Here is an 18,321-nt window from a genome sequence, read left to right on the forward strand (position 1 = left end):
TATGGAAATGACTATGAGGAGATGAATCAGCAGAAGGACTTGAAAGAGACGGTAGAAGAGGCTGAACAATGGGGAACATGGGATTTTGTGGAGATTGCATGGTTAAATATACAGGAAAGGAAGAATAAAGACTAAACAACTAGAGATGTGGGGAAATGTAGCAACCATTTTCTCACCAAATTGAGGGATGACAAAGCCATGGATTAAAAAAAAAAAAAAAAAAAAAAAGCAGTGTGAGGGAATTGTTATGGATGTAAAGGAAAAAAGTTAAGATGGTAGATGAAGAGACAAGTTTTGCTTGTATTATTGTGGCACAAAACCCCCAGTCTATGCTGAGGTGGGAGTGCAGCACAAGACAGATGTTTGTCCCTCAGAAGTAAAAAAGCCAAGTATAAAACCGAAGGCAACAACTGAAGGCAGATGCCAAATTCAGGGAAATGTGAAACAATAGTAGATGGCATGAATAGTTGTGTAGCCTACACAGCAACAGACTTGTCTTCCAAGGTGTTTTCCTTGTTTCTTTTTCAATAAACATCATAGCAAAGGGGAGAGTTTGAGGGGGGATTGTTTTGTGGGCAGTTGCGGAGACCTGGTGCTAGGCAGAAGCAGCCACATGGAAAGAAGTCCAAAAGTGCCGGTGCAAAAATGTCAGGATGAATGAGAGGGACTGTCTGCATTAACTGACGGGAGGCAAGAGCAGTTTTGATAAAATGGATCAAATGGGTATGGGCTGTAAAGTTAAAGTAAGTTAGCCTGCCTTTGTGCTAGGAGGTGGCAGACTGATGGCGGTACCTGAAGAGAATAACCCATCTAAGCAGTGCCTGCAATGCTCAGAGTAGGTGTAAGGAGGAATTAAAATTCATTTGTTGAGGCCAGAGAAAAGGATATGGCTGTAACCGGGATGTGAAGTAAGAGTCTAGATAATTTGTTCATGTAGATGGCTAGAAAAAGGTTTAGCTTAGATGATGCAAAAAGAATCTGCAAGATGTAATGTATTCTGGCATCGGAATCTAACCAGAGCTGGAGTTAAAACAGAACATCGTACAATCAACAGGGATGGAGAGCTACTAGGTGAGGTCATGAGATGTTGGGTTTGGGACAGATTAAGCATAAGTAGGTGATCTGGCAGTCAGGATTTTGGTGCTTGTTCCCAACTGCAAATCAACGGGTCTAAAAAAATGGCATGTCTGTGGTAATAATGGAAAGTACAGTATTTTCAGTATTAATGGAAATAATTGCAGATTTAGCTGATAAGTAAAATGGATTGTAATGCAGATGAAGTTTTAGCTGGAGTGACTACAACCTGAGTCACGTATAAAGGTACTATCCCTGACTTTTTTCTTGTAGCGATTGTATTTTTCAGAATAATACCTTCTGAAAAAAGTATAACAAATTCATTAGAAGTTCTTAGGCTTTTTGCGGATTATAGATCTGCAAATTTTTAGCTGACAGGTTTGGGTGAGTGCCGTATAATCAATGTATATCTTACCTTCTTATCCATTCTCTTCTGTTCCAGTTAGCACCTTCTTCAGAAGCAGAAAGCCCACAATGCTGTTGTTTAAGTGTTTAGTCACTCTCTGTGCCAGAGTCTTTATCCATTGGTTTGTCCATGCATCCTTCCCATTCCATCTTAATTGCTGACGCCAGTGGCAACATCCACTCACAGTAAGAATACAGCTTTCATTGCCCGATTATTACTAGCCATTGAGTTTGTATGTGCCACTCAGTTTGTAGGTGCCAATAACTCTTCCCTAGAGAGCAACGTTTTAAAGAAATAAATATCCAGCCTATTAGAAGTAATGTAGAAATTAACTACCGTGAGTTTATGGTCGCTCTTGCAGATAGTTGCATTCAAACGCAACATGGAACTAGATTGTCTCAGCCACAAAAGCGTACAGATTTGGAGTTTTAAAGTAGTAAAATGTTCTCAAAGTGTAAGTGAATAGAAGAGAAAAGTAACCCAATCCCGGCTACTCAGTCTCCAATGCAGTGAAGGAGTTCTTTGGAGGAGAGCGTGTCGTTTCTTAGCACAGAATACAGCAAGCTTGGGACTTGGCGTTGGTATCAGTTTTTTGTTTTGTTTTTAAGTGCGGTTCTGTTTGTAACAAGCTGCAGATGGTTTTGTGGATTGTTAGGACGAGTGGCAACCTGGCCAGCTGAATTACTTTTCTCTGAGTGTACCAAGCGTGCATTTGAATTAAACTTCTAGAACTGATACAAGCATGTCCTCTCCACTGTGTAATGAAAACATCATTATCCTCCTCAGTCAGCATCTGTGTCAAGACTCCTTTATTTGGTTAAGAGATAGGTACCCAGATTGGAGAACGGGAATGTCCTTGTCACGTTCAAAGCAGTAACTTTCCTTCATTTTTGCCTTATTTGTGTATAAGCTTTGGTTATAATAGGATAAACTAAAAGGTTTCCTTTAGAGACCTCTGAAAGTAGAGCATTTTAAAAGCAGGTAGGTGTCTCCACCCTACTTTTTCATGAAACATTTTACCCATTCAAGCAGACTTTTAAAAACAGCTTGTTTTGATAGCAGCCTGTTCTCCTGTGGGCCTTCAGCCTTTGCTTCCTGGCAGCACCTTTGGTGCGAAAAGAGAGTGATCAATTGGGAGACTATCAGTGCCAGCATGCATAGAGTGATAAGTTAACACACCACTGGGAATTTCTAGGGCCCACCAAGATACTTCACTTCTAATGTGCTAACAAGCTCATTTTTCTACCTCTTGCCTCTTCAGTTATTTTTTTTTTCTCAGAAGAGCTTAGAAGTTGAGTGCATCAGGCATAATGAAAAGCTCTGTAGGAGGGAGAAGCAATAACCCCATTTTTCCCTTTTCAGCCAAATAGAAAATTAGTTTCTGGTAATACACAAAGGCCAGTATTTTTTGTGCAAGGGGCACTGCTGTGAATCAAAGGACTCTATTAACTGCAGAAAATTCAGCAGCTGTGAATCTCCCCCAATGAAAAAAGTGCTTTTCAACAAGTTGTGAGATACGTAGTATTATTTAGACTTCAACCATCAGTTTCATCCTCTACCACTTGTACATAGCCTCTTAAAAACTGTGCTATATTACTCATGTCTGTTAAGGCTCAGTGCTGTGTTTATCCCCCAACCTAAGAACCCTTACAATGGGAGATTTTTGTATTTTCTCTTGTCCCAGTGCTTCTATTATAGCTTCTCCAGACTGAGACTTCTGCTGAGGTTCAGCTGTCTTGGGATCCAGAAAGGATTTGGAACATGGCTTTTGGAGGAAGAAATGTTTCACTGTGTAACCGAGTTATGGTCTAAGGAAATGCGATGAAGATCATTTAATTCACTACAAGTTGTTTTCAAATAGTATATTCTCTATAAGTTTTTTCTATTTAGATATCCTGCAAAATCTACTATAAATACTGTACAGAAAGCAACTGGAAAAAGGTTTCATGGGAAAAGTTCTGTAATTGTTGAAGTATAGTTTTATAAGCTGAGACAAAATGTATTTTTTCCAGCTTTAATAGGGCTGGGAATTTTATTGCTTATCATGACTGCAAATAGGATTGTTATCTATTTTAAATGTTTGCACTTATTAAGAATACTTATCACTTGTAATGCAGTTTTTATGTTGGGATTGCTAAAAAAATGTGTGTAAGATTAATATTATCCCCATTTCACCGGTGGTGAATTTGATCCAGAAAAGTGGTTTTCTCGCTGTCCCTTTTCCCCCAAACCTGAAATCAGAACCCAGAACCTTCAAGAAGCTGATTCTGAGCCCATTCCTCCACAGCATGCTGATTTATTCTGGGGGTTTTTAGCAAAACAGAACCGAGAGAAGGAGAAAATGAATCTCACTATCTACAAATAAACTATGGAAAAAAAAAGTGTGCACAAGTGTAGATGCCACAGAAAATTTCTGATCGTTTTACAGTTCTATAAGGTAACTGCAGCACATCCCCCTCATTTGACATATTGAGTCCGGTTGGAGGACTTTGAAAGTTGCAAGAGAAAAGGTTAACTGATTTCTCAGTTCAGGAACTATACGACATGAAGTCAGCATGGTAGTTTTTCTTGATAATTGTATGTTGCTGCCTGCTGCTCTACATTTTGACAGCCATTTCCATAGTTGCTTTCATGAACAGCAGAAATATTCTCTCTTTTTCTCGCTCTGTCTGTGCTAACAGCACAATCAGGCCTGCTGGAACAAGGAGCCTGGAGAGGGTTCTTCAAGAGCAACAACACTTCAAGATACCAGTCTCTTGTCAATAATATCAGAGAGGGAGAACACAGGGAAAAGGAAGAAGTACAGTATTTTGCTGTCAGTGCCCTGCCGACACCCCGTTAGCCAGTATTTTAAGGTCCTGCGGATTCTTTACAAATGTTCTTGCTTGTTTTCATGGCATAATTGGCAAGGTGGTTTTCCCAATACTTAAATTTCGCTATGTATTTATCTTAACCCTGTGTGTGTGTGTTTAGGGATTAAGGAAGCAGTTTGTTACAGAAAAGTGCAAAATCATTTATTTTGCTAATGCTAAGGTTATTTTTCACGCTATGCCGCTTAAAAATTGTGACATTTTTATATTTGATTGTGGGCAGAGTACAGGCCAATCAGTTAGTTAGAAGAGAGTATTTAAGTGGTTGTTGTTTGAAAAAAATTTCAGAAAACTTTGCATCAGACATGAAGAGATAGTTGAACTGTAAGGTTTACATTAATCATGTTTATCTTACGGTTAATATTACATCAGTGCATCAGATAATATTATAGTTATGTAAAGAATTAAAAGTAAGTGTGTACAGTCAGTGAAATACATGACATGTATTTAACAAAAACAAGAATGCTGAATTACTAGGCACTGATATCTAACAGTTACAGTACACGATGTAAATTCATCCTTAATTCTCGGCTAAACCAGTTATGAGGAGAGAGCACGATATCTGCAAACAATTGTTCAACATCATCTAGAGCCTACAACATTTGAGGATTTTGCTGCTCAGGTTTTCTGTCCGGCACCTTACCACCATTTGCCCTCAGAGACAGGTAAGAAGTACAGTAAATAATTCCTTTTTTACACTCTTACTTGAAATGCAGTATCTTTACTTATAAAGACTAAAAATTCAGACCTCTGGACATCATTAAGAGTTACCATTAATTGGAGAAACTATATGTACATATTTGAGAACCAGGGCAAAGTTGCCTTTAAATCTTTATTCAGTTGCCCGGCATCATGAGCCAATGCCTGGCATTAAGAGTTGGCAAGCTGCCTCAATTATAGCAGCCAGACCCTGTATTTTTACAGTGAATTTTATCACATTCCCCTGTATAAAGTCTCCATGGAAGCACTGGTACTCCTTCATCTGGGCTAATTTGGGTAGATATATTATTTAATATAAAGTACACCTTCCTCTTAAGAGAGTTTTATGGCTCACTACATTTTTAGAATGTAAAGTTTTAAATTGGAAATCTGAGCGCCTTGCAGTCATCCGGTTTGTTTCCAGGTTATTAGCTGCAAAGTTGGTTTTAAGGTCATTTCTGCTTTCCAGTAAAATACCTGTTTTATAAGAGGATACTGCATTTTCAGTTACTAATGAGAAAAATCAGTAAAAGAAAATGAGTAACTCAAGGCCTTCCTGTTCTGACATTTCTTGAACTCCTTATGATTATTTCATTATTTTATTTCCCCTCTTTTTAGATCATTAAATATCAGTTCTGTTTATCTGAAGGTAAGACAAAGTGTCCAAAAACCCCCTTTGTTCCTCTTACTTTTACTAGAGCACTAAGCTTGTAACCAAATTGTATGCGAACTTTCCTTGTTGCCCTTGTTCACACTAAAAAGAATTTCACACTGATTGAGAAATGAACACTACATCTTCTTAAAGTTTTAGTCTTTTACTAACCTCAGGTCTGCATGAAGCACTAACACTGGTTCTGGGATTAAGGTAACTAATGATAGAGACAGTTGTTGAATGAGTAACACTTTATTGTGTCGACCTTTGTTTCTCAGCATGACAAGTAGTGCTGGATGGCAGTGGTGTGTTTTGTACCCTGTACTGTCTTTCATTGATGTTGTAAGACATTCTGCAGTGATAACATAGGAGAGAAGGAGAAGAAGAATTTGTAACACTTGAAATTCCTGGTTCTGAAACCTTTATTTGATGATGAATAAATCAAAATGCTTCTGTGGAAAAGCTGTAAATCTAAATAAAATCAATTCTGTAAGAACAATTGGGCAAGTTGTCATCTCAAAATTTGTTTCCTAATCGCAAAAATAAACTCTGAATTATAGAAGAGTTGTGATAATGACTGCAGAAAGAATGACAGAGATGTTAAAACGTTGAGACTCCTTCACTTGAAAGTATAAACCATAAGTAGAAATGAGGTGCAGGTTCAAAGTCTAAGTGGTATAATAGTTATGCTAGTGCAAATAGTCAAGATGAGAGGGAAACAATTGAAAGTAATTTAAAACTGATTAAATCAGTATTAAAAATAGTAATATAATTTAATGTATGAAAGCATTTGAGTAGGAAAAAATCTGTAACTAGAAACATTAAAAACAATAACCAGGGGTACCAGTCCTTGCCACATTTCCTACCTAACGCACTCAGTAAGTATTCAGAAACTTTATGGCTAGCATATATTCTATATTCTAGTGCACTTGTATCAGTTCTGCCTGTTCGCTTTCGGAAGCCTCGTTCCAGGCTAAATCATTCTGCCCTCTTCCTCTAGTTCATTCTTTCAGGGTGAAGCAAAGCTGCTTTTCTGTACTAGTTTGGTGCATCAGAGAACGCTGCTCTACAGCAGCAATTCCTGTATGCCTTTAAAAATTGTCCTAGTCATCCTTGGCATTCTCTAACGTGACCTGGAAAAATATTATCATTTTTAGAAACTTGATTTTAGACTTAACGTTTCTATCAAATGTAACAATTTTCTGTGGGAATCTCGCTAATAGGAGCTTGTGATGTATTTCACATCCACGTGTATGCGTGTGTGTATACTGTGAAACATGATGTCCGGTCCTGAGGACCACGTTCTTCTGGACCTTGTGCTGTGCAGTGGACCTGACCAACACGTCAGTGTCAGGAGCAGCCAGGAGCTTCCTAGGACAGACATGCAGCACAGTGTGACCCGGCACCAGAGTCCAAGGACCTGTCCCCAGACCTGCCAGACTCTAAGCTTCCATGTCAGCCCAGGGAAGCGGGGGATGCTCTGGCAGTCCCGCTTGCAGCCTGGAGGCTGGCTGAGCCCTGTTCCGTCTGGGGCTCCTGCAGCTGGGATACTCGGCTCCAGGACAGAGTGCCTGGAGTAACACCACACCATCTGCCTCTCAGCTGACTCTGGAGGGCACAAATTCTAAAGCCTGAGGCAGGTAGAAATTTGGCAGTAATCTGCCAAAAAGGTTGCCCCAGGGCTTGGGGTTAGTCTGGAAACCACTGGTTTCCAGTTCTGGCGAAGGCAGACCTGTGAGCCAGGTGGCTACAGATGACCCAGAACTCATCATCCCAAGAAAGAGTCCACCAGTTGTGCTATTAAAAGATAGATACCCATAAGTTTCCAGAGTCCCTGAAACAAGCAGATTTCTTGAAAAATCGGTACAGAGCTCTGAATTGTGCCAGGATTGCACGTAGGAATGGCACTGGAGTCCTGCCTGGGAATCCACACGCACTCATCACCCCCAAGATGGCTCAGACAAAACCTTGCAGGCTCCCTGCCAGACATGTCCATGTCGCCTGAAAATTTCTGACCAGCTTCTAAAAATACATCACAATTATTTTTTAAAATATTAATTACTTCGTCTGTATGTATTTTTAAAAGGAAAATTAATTGACCAGAAAAGACTAGAAAAAAATCCACATTTTAGATATTACAGACTTGATTCTTTAATTGGATTATGATCTCAAAGATTACAATTGCTGAATATGTTTAATTTTTATAAGATATTATATACCATTTCTTCTTCTAAGAAAGATCTATAGAAACTGTGAAGCTCCTACAGCCCATCACCAGGTGTTGTAATTTTGTTGTTGTTGGGGTCCTGTTGGCCGGTTTCAGCATGCCAGGTTTTTTCATTCGAGCTATGATAATCGGAGCAAATAGAGAGCGTGCCATTTGGTAACAGTTTCCTCGGGTTGAATTGATATTTTACCAAAGGCTCAGCCCTCAGCAGAAGCCGTTTCCTTCCTTACAGTGGTTGTTCTTCAGCACAATTGTGGCTGCTGCTGTTTTATCGAGATACTTAGTCTGCCTTGTCAAATTATCTGACAAGTCCACCGTCCCGTGTTTAGGAACCTGACTATTGTAGTAGATGTGTGCATTTAAAAAAAATGAGAGCTACCTGCACTGAATCACAGAATATAATTCAGTTGCCTCAGGATTTTTTATGTTGTGCTGACTGTTAAACGAAGTAACTGCAAAGACTCTGTTAAAGGGAGTAACCCCTCCTACAGAGCGATCGAGCAACCCAGGTTTCTGTGACAGCAGACTGGGCTGAGGGAACTGTCAATGGTAAGCTCGATGATATTGAAGGGCGTATTGACCCCATAACGCTGAGACTCTGAGCTTCAAAATGTACTGACGGCTTGGGTTTGGGTTTTCTCTTATCTTTTGTCCCCTCTCTTCCTACTGAAAATTGTGCCTCAGAACAGTAAATCTTATCAAGAAGGGGCCTCTCTACATTAGTCTTTTTACATTAGCATCAGACTTTTTGACCCCAACAATCGTTCCAGTATTTTTCTGAGCCTGTGTTTCTGAGCCTTGCTCAGAACAATTCTGTGCCCCGCTCCTGAAGTAAGTGGGATGCCACCGTACAGGCAAGGAGGCAGGGGGGTGTCGGGGTATCAGCACCTCAGCCGGGCACAAAACCCCAGCAGCCTGCATCTCCATCCCGCCTGCTGCTTGCTTGCTGTGTCACTTTGAACTGAGAATCTTTCTGGGACTGTGTTACCCCTTTGGGGGTGAGAGTGGTGGTGCTTTTCTCACCGTAGAAGGGTCTGAGCAACATTTGTTGATGGTGCTGGTCGAAATTTGTGATTGGAAGTGAAGCTGAGATGCAGAAGTGAGGGCTGGTATGTCTGGCAGGGCCGGGAAGAGTTTCTCATTATCCCTTCTCCAGTCAAACTTAGGAAGTGTTTTTTTTTCATTCCAAATCAGAGCAAAACCTCAAAACTTACTGAAATTTTCCCAAAATTTTGTATTGGAACAACTGAAGCTGAAACCTTACGTGTTAACTATTGTCCATAAGTCAACTGCTTGGGTGATGATAAGCTGAGGCTCCTCAGCACTTTCAGGCAGTAAATTCAGTGTGGGCAGCTAGAAACCCAAACAGATCAACTTTCTACATTTAATGAAATGGGTTTACTGAAAAAAATAGAATATGACTGTGCAATTAAAAAGCATCCCATGATACACGCGAGGGGACAGAAAGAAATTATAATCCTGAAGTTTTCTAGTTTCTGAACGTTTGGCTTTAGGAATTTATTGTCTTGTGACAACACTTTCCTTGTGTAATTCCTTCCATTTTTGTTTTAAGGCGTAGGGCAAAAGAGAAATTCCCTAACACTGATGAACAGCCACATGATTCATAAGCAAAACTGCAACCTCTAGATCAGCCCCACCTCCCGCAGACTGAGATAGGGCAGTAAATGGTGGCAAGGGTAAGCTGTCTGATCTCTGCCTGAATCTCCGCTAGTGGAAAGGTTGGGAATTCTGCCAGTAGGTTTCACAGATACTAGCTGACCAACACTCATGTTTCCAGGCAGGTTCTGAAGAGCATTCTTCACTGGACGTGGACTCTGTTGCTCTTTTGCCATAAACTTCATCATTTTTGCTGTGTTCTTTCCCGTGTCTGGCTCTTAGTTCTTTCTCTCCTACTCAGTTCCAGTCACCTAGGTCTTTAGATGATCTCTTCCTCATCATCTCGCTTTGCAGCTGCGTTTGCAGTCCTTCTGCATCCACTTCTTGCTTCCTTTCCTCATTTCCCAAAATTAGTGAGAGACTTAATTGACTTGACTCTAGCAAGGCTCTGTTGAGCATCATGGATGACTTGGCTGGATTTGGACTGGAATTTGTAAGAGTGGCAAAGGGCACAAGCTGCACAAAAAAGATTGCCATCTTCCCTGGAGGTCAGGTGAGGGGCAATGAAGTATCTTAAAGGACCATCAAAATCTACCAACATGCACAAATTATATTTTCCTCTGTGGTCATTCTCAGAGATGGCACTCAGGAAAATGTTGACCCAGGCAACAAGGTGCGATAAAGCCAGAAGCACTGAGAGCAGCCTTACCATGCACCCTGGCTTACCAGCACCCTGTCAGTTCTGCCTGGTGAATTTCTCACCTCTTTGAAAGTCAGAACTGATGAGTGGGATGAGTCATGGCAATGCGTGTGTTATGATACCTCTGGATTCCTCCACCTCACCTCACTTCTAAGTCTGTGTGTAGTTAGGATTCTGGTTTACATTTAAACAGTTAATTTCCGAGTCAAATAACCAACACGCTATTAATAGGAGATCCTAAAATTTTCAAATGGAGGGTGAAAATGTCGCATTTCAACTTTGTTGATCCACCTCCTTGTTCAGAAGCAACTGAAATGGCCTTACATTACAGCCCCAAAATATCATAGCCCATCAGGTTATGATATTTGTCGCTTGTCAGCCCTAAGAGTTGAAAAATATGGATCACTTCCTGACATTTTTCGAGCTCTTAAAAACCTCAACACATCTTATTTTACAGAACTTTCCGTTTCTAGGTCAGCTGTCAATAAAGCCTTCTTATTTAACCCTATTTTTATATTTTGGATAACTAAATATTTCACTGTCTAGAGAGAGAAAGATAATAACATTTTACAGTGAAGGTTTTAAAATTGTGAAGGGGAAACAAAACCTGCAAAATTTCTGTATGCCACATTTTATATCCACATGTGTGTATGTGCGTATGTATGTATATATAGATATATATGCTTATCTAAAATCCAAAGAAATATAGTTACTAATCAGTTTGTTGATTGCTGTCAGACCTTTAAATCTATTTTAAGTGCCGTTATTCTTCACTCTTCTGGTGTGGTATGTTCAGATGTGAAAATCACTTTACATGACTTCTGTTCTTCAATAGTTTTAAGTCAGTTTCTTTAAAAACATGGGATTACGTGTGAATCAGTGCTTCTGCCTGCAGGAATTGGAAGCATTAATTTTAAGATACATCCAAAATAATACTGTAATTGAAATAACAGGGGGGAGGGAGGTGTTAAGATTGTCTTTATCCAACCCGTGGTAAAATTTCACACTAGGGTTTGACCCTCAGATGCAGACTAGCTTAAATACTCTGGGTTTTATTCTTCACGTGATTTCAGGTGTCTCATGTTGAGACTGGCTGTAATTTTAGCATACTTAATACTGTGAAACAGCTGGGGAGCAGAAGCCATATATCAAGTTGCCATTTGTTTTTCCTTCTCAATTGTGTGTATGTGTGTGAGTATTTAACTGTTTTCACAGACTTTAAGCAAGCATTTCAGACAATGTTTAGGATGTATCTCAGTTGCTATGAATAAGTTTGCTGGATCTGGATAATGTTATAGAAATCTTTTCTTTCTCTCTCCCTTCTTTTTTTTTTTTTTCTTGTAATGCTTAGTTGGTAAGTATGATGCTGGATTTCAGAGCTGTTGCTTCATTGCACATAACTAACTCATCACTCTTTTTAACCTGTAGCATGAGCAGCAATTGCATAATGAAATGCGAAATTCCGTTTTCTGTGCTCATCTGTTAATACCCTTCAATCTCTGCGGTTCGTGTCTCATGTCTCACACCTGTTATCTTTTATCTTTTCTCCTCCCCCTTCCTCACTTCTTTCCACTCCTTCCTCATCACTTCTTCATTCTCAACAAAGAAAGAAATGCTGTGATATTTCTTCTCCTTCCAAAACCTCCACTAGAAAGCATTGGCCACATCAAGGTAAAGGGCAAAGGCTTGAAACGGAAGGTCTTTCACGCTAGCTGTGAATGGTATGCTGTGCAAAACAACAACGGTTATTTTCTGTTCTCTAACTTCCACCATTTGAAATGCTTTAATTCCTTGTAAAATTAGAACAAGATAGAATTTCAGAAAATGAGAGTGCATGTTTCCCTGCCTGCCTTTTTGTATAAGGCATAGTGAGTCAGGCATTATCGTGCTTTTCCAGTTTGTTTGGCCATGAAGTACCTAGTTCATGAACAGAATTACCATCACCAGCTGGGGAGCAAATAACAGCCCTTTCTCCTCCCTGTCACTTCGATGGGTTGTGTCAGTTTGAAAAAGATAGAAAGTGCTGTGCCGTCCCTCTGGAGCAGGCAGGTGATGGACCAGGCAAGGAGGACAGCCAGGTCACTAAATCACAGAGGTTTATGACAGTATGTTTTAAATGTACTCTTAGACTCCTTACCTGATGGCCTCATTTGATTTTAGAGGAGTCTTTCCAAATAAATCGTGATCGGTTTTGAATGGGTTTTGCACCCCTTATATATAAAATGTGTACTGAGGGGGAGAGATCTTCGGTTCTGATTATTGCATTATTATTTTAAAGAATTACCAGTAATAGCGTGATGTGGAAGAAATAGCAAGTCATTTCTGGCTTACTGAAGTCAGCAGGGGTTTCCCCATTGACTTCTGCGGGACTAAGCTTCTGTCCGTAATTTATATGGGTCAGAAGCGATCGGTGGCCACTGAGGTAGTCGAGTTCAATCAGGCTGTCAGTCTCTGTAAATGGCTAATTAAAATGCCATTCAGTTTTGTGGATGTGAGTGCATAGCGTTAATTTTCTGCACACGGGAAGGAGAGCTTAATTCTCATGTCGTATTTTCTCCTTTTCCTTTTGTGTGCCTACGAAGGAAGATTTGGAGACGGGCTGTTTGTAAGGAGGAGCCCTGTCCTCCTGCAGCAAGGGCGCGGGGCACGCTGGAGCACAGCTCTGGGCGCTGGGCTAATGCACGACATGCCGTTGTCTCAAATTCATCTTGTTCCTTTTACAAAGAAACGTTAACGTATAGTGCATCCAGTTAGTAGGATCTGTTCAAGCTTCTGCCTTGTGGGCCCTGTAGGAATTTGCCTTTGGAAGCACCAACTAAAGTTGGGATGGGAGAAGACATCCTCTCCCAGCTGGCCCCTGATTCACTCCACCTCTTCAGCTGCATTCCCAGAGCTCCCTTCATGTGCAACAAGCTCTTAACCTTCATGTTCTCATTAAAGACTGGATTCTTCTGGGTTGTGTTTTGGATAAAGGCTCCCCATCCCCGCGAGGGAACTGGAGGTGCTTGCTCTCCCAGTTAGCGGGAGAACATCGTCCATTCAGTGCTGCCTCGGGTGCTGAGGGCGAGGGGGGGTCTGCAGTCCTGTAGCTCAGTGGTTTCTGGCATCGTTTCTCTAGAGGTGGGTTTGTGGCAGTTGCTAGCTCGGCGTGCAGTACCGTCACCCACAGCCGGTAAAGGGCTAGGAGAGGCTGTGGGAGTGACAGCAGCACTGAAATTCCTCTCTGCCCCTTCTGAAATAGATCCCGTGCTGCGAGTGCGGCAGGCGGCACTGACCTGTCTGGTTCTTGCTGTCCTCTGCAGGCTTCTGCCCAGAGACTCAGCCGGGAGAAACTCCAGCAGCAGCAACAGCACAGGTGGATGGAACAGACTTAGCCTCTCCAATGTCTCCTCGGACTAGCAAAAGCCGCATGTCCATGAAACTGCGCCGCTCCTCTGGCTCAGCCAACAAGTCCTAAGTGGCGAGATGCCTGCAGCTTCCCAGTGACCAGCGGTCGGCCACCCTTCCCGCAGTGACTCACCGCCTTCAATGAAAGGATAATGTCTCTAATCTGTGTGTGCCCATCCCCTGCATACCCCTTTTCTGTATGTTTCTTTTAAACAGTGACACTGGAATTTTACTTTAATATTTTAACTTTTGGTTTTTTATCAAACTCCAGGCTGACTTTTTTTTTTTTTTTTTTTTTTTTTTTTGGTGCAGTGCAGTGCAGTGCAGTGCAGTTTGTCCTCTGCACCTTTTACCTTCCTGGATGATTGCGATATCTTAACAGTAGTCATTTTTAACGCTGGTTGATCTTGAGTCATATATGGAATTGGAGACTGCAGTTTGATTACACTATATTTATTGTGCCCCACTGCAATTTTCTCTGTAACAAAGAAAGAAATATGTACAATTTGAAAATGAATGTACAATTTTAAATTGAAGTTACGTTTGTAAAGTCTTTGTCAGATGTCACAATGTTAATGCACAGGATGTGTACAGATTATTTATGTTAAGAATAAAATAGTTCAGCGGGCTTTCAAGCATTACAGAGTCCAAACAAAATAACTTGCTCGTAGCACCAACTCTTTCTTCACGAAGCAATGTATCATTTCATTAACTGTGCAGGTGATGCCATAATCTATGCCAGAAAAAAACCACCACTGTGCTGAAATTCTACTTATGCTTGGCTTCCAAATATTTTTATAACGTTTGCTTTTCCAAGCGGTATCAATAGTAAATGCCATTGAGTTTCATGGGTTTTAGCCTTTATCACCAGGCTGCTGGGTCTAGAAATATATTCTTATTTCTTACATTAAAAAAAAAAGGAAGGAAAAAACAAAAGGGCACTTTCCTGATAGAAATTCATTGCTCTGATGATGTGTACTAGGGAAGAAAAGGGAACGTGCTCCAGGAGCCTGGCCTGAAATGCTGACAATTCCAACCCTGTGAGTGCAGGTTAGTACACACGTTCCACCCACCCAGAGGTATTTTCCTACAGAAGATGAAATGCTCACATTTTGAGTCTGGCAAACAACAAAATGCTGTTAACAAAATGTAGCATGACATCAGTACTAACTGCATGTGTAAATATATCATATGGGCAACAATAAAAAGATAAATTATGTATCGTCATTGATGTAGTATCTACAAATTTGTAATGGTTGAAGAGAAGACACGCTATTTAATAAGACAATAAAATTATTCTTACCAGCTTTTGTATATTAGTCATTCACCTCAGTGATTAGATTCTTACTCCAATTTATAGAAGAATAGCATATTGCGCATGGAGCAGTTAAGTGCAATGCACAGCGTAGTTTTCATCAGTATTTCATAAGTACACATGAGTTCTTAGGAGCTCTTTCCCAACCCAAAGCAAGAATGCCATACTGAAAACTTTTCCCCAGATTTTGTAAATACAATACGCGTAGCTCCGCAGGGAACTCAGAGTGCAGAACATTCCCGCCTGCAGGCTGGTGGTTTGAGCACTAACTGCAGGAGCACTTAATAAATAACTGTCAGGTTTCTGTGGTCCGGAGCCCTTCGTCTTTGGCTGCACAACTGGAGAAAGGAGAGCGATGATTTAAAAAAAACGTAGTGACCTTTTCCAGGGGAGAACTCATTTAACTGCATAAATGGGCACTTTTACGTAAGCCTCCGTTACCAACAAATGATGGAAAAATGCACAACTTAAGATAACATGCTTTATTTCTGGCATATGAGAAGAGCACGCTGCGAGTTTAGCCTCCTTCATCAGACAGCAAATCTTGGCTGCTTCAAGTTATATTGTGTTAATGCATTTGTCCAGGTCCTGGAACTAAAACGAGGAAGTCCGTTAAGCACATTGAAAATAAAGCACTTATCGCTTGCATTCAGCCTTTGGGCATGATACACGTGAATCTTTTGTTGGGTGTAACAAAATAGAAAACTACAAAAATAATTGCCTTAGAGGATGCTAATCAAAAGATTGACGTATTTTGCATGCTCATTTCAGAGTGTTAGAACAAAGACTACGGTCGGGATCAATTCTTCAGAAATCACCGGCTGAGCCACTTTGTCCTGCCGAATTCAAGAAAGGCATAAGCTTTGTTTTGAATCCTTTATTGAATTTGCTCCCCCTTATTTCTGGCCTCAACCTGCAGTCCCGTTTAGAAAGAAGCAGCGATGCGTGGCAAAATAAATAAATAAATTAATTAATAAATAAATACCGACCGAAATGTCAGTAGCTGGTACGTTTGACAGGATTTCCAAGCGTTTGGCCAGACTACCGTTAAAGCCAGGGAATACGCCCCTCGGGTTGCTTTGCCAAAGGTAGGTCTCGCTGGGGAGAAGGGAGCCCGTCACCCGCGCACACGGTTCCCGCTGCCCCCGGGGCTCGGCGGAGCGCACGGCAGCGGTGCCGCTCACGGCAGCGGGGGGCGGAGGCCGCCCGAAAAGGCTGGGGCGGGGACCCGGACCCTGTGCCCGCCCGGGCCGGTGACCCGGGCCGGGGCGCCCCGACGGGGCGGGTGGTGCAAGGGGCGGCTGCCGGGGAGGCGCGGATCGCCGGCGCCCGGGAACGCGGGGGAAGCGGGAGCTGCGTACTTGGCTATAGATCAACACCTCGTATTTCAGTTAAGCTGACAGCACGAATAATTTTCCATACGTTTTGCTAGCTATCATAGGACTCGACATTGACTTAATATGAACATTTACCTTCTCGACTACCTTAGTACAGAGTACAGCAAACAAAACACCTCACAATAACCGAAATGCAGAAGCTCGGGGGCCGAGGCTATTAAACAAGGTCACTAGACCGGGCTCCTTCTCTCGGGAAAAATAATTCCCCTCCTCCGAACACGGCCCGCACCGCGGCACTGCGACCCTCGGAGACTGGCCGCGGACGGCGGGCGCTCGGCGGGCCCAGCCCCGGCCCCCCGGCCACTGCCCGCGTCACGGCGGATCCCGGCTGGGCCCGGGTCCCCCCGCCCGGCCGCCGCCGGCCCCGGCAGCGCGGGTCAGCTCCGCCTCCCGCCCCCGCGGGGCTCTCAGCGCCTGCCGCCGTGCCCGGCGCCGCTACCCACCGGCCGGGGAGGCGGGGGTCCGCGGGCGGCTCCTCCGCCGTGGTAGCTGCGAGTACGGCGACTTTCCATAGGAATTACAGCACGGACGGGACTCGCTCGGCTCGCCCGGGCTCCCGGAGCGATCCCATCGCGGGGGCGGCCGCCGGCCTAGCAGCCCGGCCGGACGGGCACCTGGAGCAGCAGGACCTGCCTGCTCTCCGGCGGGTGGCACTTGCTGGCGTGCCGCGCCAGCCCGGGCGCGCTGAAGAAGGTGGCGGGGCAGTGCTTGCAGGGGAAGCCCTGCCGCTCGCCGCCCGCCGCGCCGCCCTCGGGGGGCCCGGCCGGCGGCGGCGGCGGCAGCAGCAGCTCCTCCCGCACGGCGTGCCACAGCCGGTGCTTGTCCCTGATGTCCGCCGAGGGGAAGCGGGCGCCGCAGAGGTGGCAGGCGAAGGCGAGCTGCCCCCGCTCCGGCGGGCCGTAGGCGGCGGGCCGCGCCGCCCCGTGGGTGCCCAGGTGCTTGCGGAGGTAGGCCTGCCGCCGGAACCGCTTCTGGCAGCAGGGGCAGGCGAAGGCCTCCCCGCCGGGGCCGCCGGGAGCGGGGCCGGGGGGGGCCGGGGCGCCGCCGGCGCTCTCCGCGCCGCCGCGGTGCTGACGGGGCGGCTGGGCCGGGGGCGCGGCGGGGCCGCGGGGCCGCCGCTCGGGGCTGTTCTCCTTGCCCGGCGGGGCGGCGGGGCCGTCGGCGCTGGGGCCGGGCCGCGGCTTGTGCCAGCGGCGGTGCGAGGCCAGGTTGGCGGGGCAGCTGAAGATCTTGTGGCACTCGGGGCAGCGGTACTCGACGCGCACGATGCGGGAGCAGCGGTGCTGGGCCAGCGCCAGCGGGTCCGCGTACTGCTCCTTGCACAGCTGGCAGATGAACTCGCCCAGCGGCGTGCGCCCCGCCGGCGGCGCCGGCCCCGGCCGGCCCTCGGGCCCCTCCTCCTTGATGCGCAGCCCCAGCACGGGCGAGGTGGTCACCTCGTCGGTGAAGCTCAGCTTCCGCGTGGCCTTGCCCTTCTTGCCCGGCGCCTTGGCCCGCGGCGGCCGCTTCAGCGCGGGCAGCGGCGGCGGGGCGGGCAGCGGCGTGCGGGGCTGCAGCAGCAGCTTCTCGGCGGGCGGGAAGGAGGCGGCCAGGGGGAAGGACTCGGCGGAGGCGGGGGAGCTGAGGCAGCGCTCGAAGAGAGCCGCCCGCGGCCCCGCCGCGCTGCAAGGCCCCGCTGCCCCCCAGGCGGCCGGCCCCTCCGGCGGGGCGAGCCCGGGGCCGCCGCGGCCGCCGCCGGGGGGCCACGTCGCGGGGCAAGCGGCGGCGGCGCCCTCCTCCTCCTCGCCCTCCTCCTCCTCCTCCTCCTCCGCCCCCTGCCTACCGGCGGGGCTGTCCCCGGCAGCGGGCGGCGGGGGCGGCGGCGGCGGGGCGGGCGGCTGGTCCCGCTCCGGATCCCGCTCCCGCGGGCGCGCCCGGTAGGAGCCGCCGGGGCGCCGGCTGCGCTTGACGAGGAAGCCGCGCGGCATGGCGGGGCGG

At 45.2% G+C, this 18,321-nt stretch overlaps 2 protein-coding genes across 13 annotated transcripts in view; one reads left to right on the forward strand and one right to left on the reverse strand.

The window, feature by feature from the left end:
* RALGAPA1 (Ral GTPase activating protein catalytic subunit alpha 1) overlaps positions 1-14,939 on the forward strand; it is a 136,364-nt gene extending 121,425 nt beyond the window's left edge. For 4 of the 12 annotated variants that reach the window (XM_080394964.1, XM_080394971.1, XM_080394965.1 and 1 more), the window contains 3 exons: positions 4,891-5,015; positions 11,852-11,966; positions 13,548-14,939. In XM_080394964.1, the coding sequence (XP_080251090.1) occupies positions 4,891-5,015; positions 11,852-11,966; positions 13,548-13,644 (337 nt within the window). In that variant the 3' untranslated portion in view covers positions 13,645-14,939. Of the gene's footprint in view, positions 1-4,890; positions 5,016-5,667; positions 5,699-5,979; positions 9,626-11,851; positions 11,967-13,547 lie in introns of those variants that run through there. The other 8 variants (XM_080394966.1, XM_080394969.1, XM_080394967.1 and 5 more) reach the window with 6 other exon arrangements.
* Positions 14,940-16,802: 1,863 nt separating this feature from the next.
* INSM2 (INSM transcriptional repressor 2) overlaps positions 16,803-18,321 on the reverse strand; it is a 34,103-nt gene continuing 32,584 nt past the window's right edge. Inside the window, 1 exon segment of the mRNA XM_080394975.1 lies at positions 16,803-18,320. Within this exon segment, the coding sequence (XP_080251101.1) occupies positions 16,935-18,320 (1,386 nt within the window). The 3' untranslated portion in view covers positions 16,803-16,934.

Source organism: Falco punctatus, assembly GCF_963210335.1.
Source record: "Falco punctatus genome assembly, chromosome: 7".
In the NCBI taxonomy this organism is placed as follows: domain Eukaryota; kingdom Metazoa; phylum Chordata; class Aves; order Falconiformes; family Falconidae; genus Falco; species Falco punctatus.